Raw genomic sequence first — 7,199 nt, 5'->3', positions numbered from 1 at the left:
AATTTTATAAAATAAAATTTAGTGGCGTTAAAAGCCAATAAACAAAAATATATTAATACCTAAATTAAAGAATTAAAAAATAAAAATTAATTATGATGTCATCTTTTGTATAACATGGTGTAGGAAAGGATCTCATGTTGCCACATAGGAATTTTTAAAAAAACAATTTTAAAAATAATTTTGTTTTATTAAGTATAAAGATTTTATTTAAATATGTTTAATTAGCTTATGATGTAAATGTCGGGTATTTCATTAGTTGTTTGAGCCTTGGCTTGTTGATTGTTTGTGTTTGTGAGGAAAAAAAAATTCAAACTCGAGCTCAACATGTTCGTCTTGTATATAAACTCATGCTCAAATAAACTCATTTATAATAGTAAATAATCATTTTTAAGTTGTATTAATGATCTCACTCGAAAAAATTAGAGTAGCTGTCAAACAAGTTAATATGATGGTATAATAGATTTTGTGAGAAAAATAAATATCTTCTATCATTAGTATATAAAGGGTGAAAAAATGAGAAAGATAAAATATGACATTGAATCAATGAATATAAAAATTCTCAGTTTTACTTAAAATCTTGAGTTTTTAAGAATGACAAATATTGAGTTTATTTTTTAAAGATCTATAGTTAATATCTCGTTGTCTATTGTCTAGGGTAAAAGATTTCACCATTAAACCGTGAGAGATTTTCTTGATATTGTATACCAACTAACAGTTTAGAGAAAAGGAAAATAGCTAATCCATAGCTTAAAACATAAAAGATATGGCTCAATATGCTTTGATACAAAAAGAAGCACATAAATAAGTTCCAGATTCTTATGTCCAAACTCCAAACTCTATAAAGTATACCAATGCATAGCAAAATATCTATATCTAACTTTCGTACAATATTTACGAGTATATTATTTTTGTAACTTTAGATTCTTATTTTCATACCCGACCTCACCCTTTCAACCTTTTTATCCATTATCCTTAGAGTATATTCTTAAGTTTTTTTTTTCAAAAGGTAAGAAAAGAAAAGATAAGAAATTTTTTTTATTTTTGTATTCTTGAATTCTCTTATGAAAATTTTTTTTTTATTTTTGCATTATTGAGTTCTCTTATGAAAGAAAAGAAAGAGGAAAAAAGAAAAAAATGACCCTTTTTTAATCCAAAATTAGCCTGTGAAGGATTTCCCAATCCTATCTTCTGTTTTCTTTTCCTTTAAATTAACCTCAAAAATACACTCTTAATCCAACACTCAAACTTTGGTCATTTTTTAGTCAATCTCTATAACACTCTCGAGTCTCAACCACCACCTTATAAATTGCAATGAGTTTATCATCACAATGAAACCCAAAGAAACCAACTTCTGCTCATCATCATCATCATCATCATCATCATCATCATCATCCTTTTTCACTTTCTCTCTCTATATGTATATCTATATAGAGTGAGAAAGCTATAAAAAAAAAAGAATTAAGAAAGTAATTCATCAATGGATCTTTGTAATACTTATAAATTTTCAAGAAACAGTCACAAATTTTACTACCACACTTCTTGTTATACATCTTTCATGTCTTTTGGAATTTTTACTAATTTGATGACTGCTTCATCATCTTCTTCCTCTAACCCTTCTTGTAACTCCATTGTTACTCATTTTTCCACTGAAAACTACAATTAAATTGATAAAAACTAAAATTTAATTTTTATCATCTTTTCTTGTGTAACCATCACTTGTTTTTTTATAAAGTTTGAATCTTTCTCGACTTTCTTGAAACAAGTATGTTGCTTGCTTCATTATCTGGGGCTAATCAGCCTATTTTCAGGTAATTTCTTAATTTATATTAAACTTTGTTTCTTATTACAAGAACTTAGTATATGGGTCACTTTCTTTTTGATTAAAGTTGCAAACTTTGGGCAAGAGTTTTTGAGATTTTTGAGTATATTTTGCATTTTTGACATGGGTTCAAGAATTTAGTATATGGGTCACTTTCTTTTTGATCGAAAAGTTACAAACTTTGGCTATGAATTTTGATATTCTTGAATTAATTCGCATTTTTGATATGGGTTCAACTAATTAGCATATGGTTCTCTTTCTTTTTAATTAAAGTTGCAAGCTTAGGATATGGGATTTGAGATTCTTGAATTAAGTTTGCATTTTTGATATGGATTTGTTGTTGATTATCATAATCAGGTCTGGAATGGATTGGAAACTTGATAAGAAATTTAAGAAATCGACCACCATGATCAAGCTAAAAAAGAAGACTGTAAGCTTATCACCAATGGCAACAGCTGCTCCTCTGAAAGCTAGTGCCTTTTCTGCTCCGAAATTCTACACAGAAGTATAAACTTACATTTATTTTATTAAAATATTTAATTACTGTTTATGAATTCTGCAATTAAATTCAGCCAATTGGTATTTTTCATGCTTTTTGTGTAAATTCTATGATTGAAATTTGGATTTTTATGAAAAATTTCAGGCACTGACTGCTGCAAGAGCAAATTTTACCCAAGAGATATCTTTCCAGGCTAAAGACAAAGATATATCCCTTGCTAAGGTGTGACTTTCTTTTATTATGAACTTTACTTTAACTTTAAAATAATTGGCTAGGAGCAAAAGAAAATGACATATTCCAAGATAGAAGATTATCTTTTTATGTGGTCCATACTTTTCTTTCCTTCCATAGTTAAGTAGTTGTATCCTTGAATGCATCATCATGAAAGTAGTATTATAATATGGTGTGATGTGGTGCCAAGAATTTCAAGTTTCTTGGCCATTTGAAGTATTGTGTGTAGATACATCGAGTCCTTTGGTGATTTATTGGGACATTTATGCAATTTTGGACTTTTATGGAAAGGATGAGGGATTGGAAAACTGGCTATTGGTTTGGCTATTTTTTTACATGAAGATTACTTACTTTTGCTCATATTTGATGATTGTTATAGTAAATTAGGCTCATTCATTCATGTTATTTCTTACCGTTTTTGGTACCTGAACACTCCATTTACCTAATTATCCGTAAAATAACCAACTTTATAGTAATTAGTGACGTATCTCTTTGACGGATTATAGTACCTTATGAGGCTTGTGTTAAATGCTTTCTTGTTATCTTAAGCACCTTGGGTTCATTGTATCTTTGCATAGCGTGAAGATTCCTTCTTTCTATATTTAGAATTTATTGTCTTGTAAGGAAATCAAATGGATCTTAAGGCAAATGAAAAAGTCTGGGTTGCACCAGAACTACTACTAGTAAATGAACTCATGCTCACATTTTTCACCGGAGCCTATAATCACATCTTTTTTCTTACACCATATAAGAGATGTAATTATGTAAATGATTAAAAGCGTAAATACTAATGTACTTTTTGAAATATATCACTCGCGAATGGTTTTTGCTATATTTGATTTGTCAGATCTGTTACTGATCTGTTCATTTTGATAATGAAAGTATTTTTTTTATAATTTACTAAATATACTTCTTTATGATTCTCGCAAGAAAAATAGTGTACTTTTAATCCTTTGAACCTTACTTTCTTCTCTATGTATTATGCAGACTTTGCTGCATATTTCTGCTGAAGATGAGGCTTTTATTGCTTTCAACCGCGAGATGGATGCTCATTCATTCCAAAATGAACGGAAAGGTAACAAGGTGTCATTTAATGATGAAGATTTGAATCACACAGAGTCTATGCTAATAGCGGGAAAGAGAATTGAAGAATGGCTGTTAGAATTGGATGCCATTGCAAAAGAAGTAGAAGTTGAACTAGCTTCAAGAGACATAGGTTGCCACTTGATTGAAGTTTTGGAGGCAGTCAACAAAGTCCTTTTTGAGTCAAGAGGCTTCAAAAGATCAACCATTGTGGATTCTAAATGTTCCTATTTGCATTCTGTTTTAAGCTCCAAATGTGGCAGCGGTAACTACTCTTTCCTTTTTTGGCAAGTTTATAGTTCTTGCGTAAAACTATGCTTAAAAGTTGTGATTTTTATAAACTACTTGCTTCATTCAGATTTTTTTTGACATTAAGATAATGTTTTTACAGCAATTTTGCTTAGCATAATATACATTGAGGTTTGTCGAAGACTTAATTTGACTGTTGTTGGATCCTGCGTGGGAGAAGACTTTTTGATTTGGCCCCAAACAGGAAATCCGGAGGTATGTGTAGATTTTTGATTTAATGTGGAGTTTGATAATAATATAGTAAGAGGTGGCAGTCATAACTCATAACCAGTTGCATATGATTGGGATATCCTTTTATGTCCAACTATGTCAAAGTCGCTGATGAGTATAATTTATGTTACTGCTCTATTTTTGTTTATGTAATCAGTTTTACCATATTAATTATTTATGAAAAAAGATTAAAAAATGAATAAAAACAAAAAATGGATAAAAAGTTGTTGCGGCCCGATCTGACCTGTTCAACCCTCTCCAAACCCGAAGATTTTCTACCATTTTACTCAACATTTAGATCTTCAACAGGAGCTATTTAAGGATAATTCAGGTCACAGTTTATTTGGGATTGTTAATGGACGCTGTGTCAAGGACCCGAAGTCAAAGGCATCAGACTTGAATAGCAATTCTCTTATGGGCCTTGACATTGCTACTAACCGGGATATTGTTGGGATTTATCTTGCTAATTTGATTGTAAGTAATTCACCAAATGTACTCTTTACTCTTCATTGCAGCAAAAAAAATCGTTTTTTAACCTGACTTTGTTTTCTTTACCTTTTCACAGAGGCTTCATTGGAAACGTGCTTCGAGAATGAATCATGGGTTAATGTTGACCTCTCCACTTAGACCTGTTCATGATGATAATGCAGATAGTTCAACCATACCTTTGTTACGTCCTCAAGATCTTAGGTACACATGTCAAGCTACTAATTTGCCCTTAGTCTCACACCAACACTTTCTTAATTATTTAGGCACTTCTTTCTGTTTTCCCTACAGGTTTCAAGATTGACATGAGAAATTGAGGGGAGATATAATTAAATTGTGACTAATGCCTGTTATTCCCTGCTTTTCGATATATATATATAAACATATATAATACCAAAACTTCCATAGAAACTCCTTTGGAAACCTGAAACTGTTCATGCTTGAATTCATTTTTAATTAGCTTAAAGTTGCTAAGTTAACCTGTGAACGGTCATATGCCATGTTTCTAAAACCTCTTGACTACACGATGCTGCATCACTTATACTGGTTCTAAGGCCTAAATCATAATAGAAACCGTTTCAATCCGTACTGTTATACTTATTTTTTTAATATCTTCTTTTGCCTTTTGATACTAATTCATTTTCTATCCATGTGGCTACTTATTGCTGTACTTCCTGATACTACCTTTCTTCTTCTTCAAAAGTTAACATACACATTTTACGACTGAAGTTACAATATCTACCAAGATGATATCTCAAAGTTGAATGTAAATTCTTTTTACGAGACACATGTGGAGTATATCGCTTTCTTGGATTATATAACATGTAATCATGAATTAGTCTGTATCTTGTTTTTGGCATGTCATGTCTTTTCTTGTGGACTAGGCTGGCTATCATGGCGTCCGAGAAACTACTGATTTTGCAGCCACATAATTGGGCTTTGAGGAGAGATCATGGCATGATGTTGTATTTCAGTAGGTATGAGATCTTAGATTTTGTTCTTCTGTAATACTCCACTTATCATGCACAACCGACCTGGTGTTTATCAAGTATCTTGTAAATTTGGCAGGGAATATGGAGAGGCAGTTCAAGAACTAAGCATTTGCATGGCTTTTGCACCTGAAGAAGAGGCGGAAATCCTGGAACCTTTCGTAGAGAAGTTGCATTTGTTGAGAATTGAATCGTCTTGGAAATCATTGGGTCATAAAGGTCGTTTGGCGGTTCCATGAAAACAGCTTGTATGATTGTATAATTGTGTTTCTTTTTCTTCATTCCAACTTGTTAGTATTTAACATAAGTTTATCTTGTAGCTCTAGGCATGTTCAATCTTTAATCTTGTAATCTGTAGGCTGGCTTGATCCATGGTAATTGGACCAACTTACACTTTTTAATATCAATCATCAAAAGTAGCAACTGCATACAGAACTACTTTTATTTTCTGTAATCTTTTCGTTTTAGTTGGGTATGAACCCAAATTTACTTTAGAAATATAATTGATATTTAAAAATTTAATTGATACAAGTATACAACACTAACACTATATTCTCGAGTTTTTTTTTAAAAGAAAAAAATTAGATAAGAAAAGAAAAGGAAAAAATTTATATATCAAAAAGGCATTCTCGAGTTACATGAAAAACTAAAAAAAAAAAAGAAAACACAAAATTAATAGTGTTCTTGAGATAGAAAGAAAAGAAAAGAAAGGGAAAAAAGTTATAATTTTACAATTATGTCTTTTTTTCTATAAAGTTGTTATTAATTAATAGGGGTAAATTAGTAATTATACACATAACTTAAAAGTTTTTCATCCAAACCCTCCCAAAAATGGGAGGAAAGTTTTTACTTCAAAAACATCCATGTTTTCTTTTCTTCCCCTTTCTTTTCTTTAAAAAAAAAACTCAAGAATGCAAAATAGAGAAGTTTTCCAATCCTTTCTTTTCCTATTCTTTAAAAAAAAAAACTCGAGAATGCACTCTAAACAAATATTCAAGTTTATCCCTGTATAACTATAAGATATCATTAAATGTTATTGTTGGGTATGAACCCAAATTTACTTTGAAAATTTATTTGATATAAATATACAACACTACAGTAAGCAAATATAAAAGTTTATCCCTAAATAAGTATAAGATATCATTAAATGTTATTGTTGGGTATGAACCCAAATTTACTTTGAAAATTTAATTGATACAAGTATACAACACTACACTAAGCAAATATACAAGTTTATCCCAAGCAAATATACAAGTTTATTTCTGTATAACTATAAGATATCATTAAATTTTATTGTTCTGTAGCCAATGATAGCCAGACTCACTTGGTCAAAGACACTTTCGTTATTACTCAAGTCTTGAGTTTGATCTTTAGAGAAGACAATTCTTAGGGTTTTTACTTTGAATACTTGAAACGATTAAAATCTTGTTGTCTGAGGTACATGCAAAGCTACCATTATAAAGTGAAGTTTTTTTGATGTTGTATCCGGAAAAAAACAAATTGAAGAATCATTTTTGATAACTGAAAATCGTTGTATATTGTTACATAAATTATGAAATTTTATGTAAAATTC

At 30.4% G+C, this 7,199-nt stretch overlaps 1 protein-coding gene across 3 annotated transcripts; it reads left to right on the top strand.

The window, feature by feature from the left end:
- Window positions 1-1,435: 1,435 nt before the first annotated feature.
- Window positions 1,436-6,080, top strand: LOC122600169. 3 transcript variants are annotated; one of them, XM_043772839.1, is made up of 9 exons: window positions 1,464-1,808; window positions 2,177-2,324; window positions 2,463-2,540; window positions 3,537-3,897; window positions 4,024-4,136; window positions 4,461-4,625; window positions 4,717-4,841; window positions 5,522-5,614; window positions 5,706-6,080. In XM_043772839.1, exons 1-9 carry the CDS (start codon window positions 1,765-1,767, stop codon window positions 5,863-5,865), a joined length of 1,287 nt encoding a protein of 428 aa, XP_043628774.1. In that variant the 5' UTR covers window positions 1,464-1,764; the 3' UTR covers window positions 5,866-6,080. The 3 variants fall into 3 exon arrangements, with proteins under 3 accessions (XP_043628776.1, XP_043628774.1, XP_043628775.1); XM_043772841.1 differs by lacking the exons at window positions 5,522-5,614; window positions 5,706-6,080 and adding an exon at window positions 4,929-5,111 and having other exon boundaries at window positions 1,436-1,808; XM_043772840.1 differs by lacking the exons at window positions 1,464-1,808; window positions 2,177-2,324; window positions 2,463-2,540 and adding an exon at window positions 2,712-2,867.
- The last annotated feature ends 1,119 nt before the right edge of the window (window positions 6,081-7,199 follow it).

Source organism: Erigeron canadensis, chromosome 5 (assembly GCF_010389155.1).
Source record: "Erigeron canadensis isolate Cc75 chromosome 5, C_canadensis_v1, whole genome shotgun sequence".
NCBI lineage: Eukaryota > Viridiplantae > Streptophyta > Magnoliopsida > Asterales > Asteraceae > Erigeron > Erigeron canadensis.
The sequence above is the reverse complement of the archived record's forward strand: the minus strand, read 5'-3'. Positions and strand labels throughout refer to the sequence as shown.

Coding starts and splice junctions, on each gene's coding strand:
- LOC122600169 (XM_043772839.1), top strand. CDS start 1,765: ATGTTGCTTGCTTCATTATCTGGGGCTAATCAGCCTATTTTCAG. Junction 2,325..2,462: donor CTCCGAAATTCTACACAGAA/GTATAAACTTAC, acceptor GAAAAATTTCAG/GCACTGACTGCTGCAAGAGC. Junction 5,615..5,705: donor ATGATGTTGTATTTCAGTAG/GTATGAGATCTT, acceptor TAAATTTGGCAG/GGAATATGGAGAGGCAGTTC.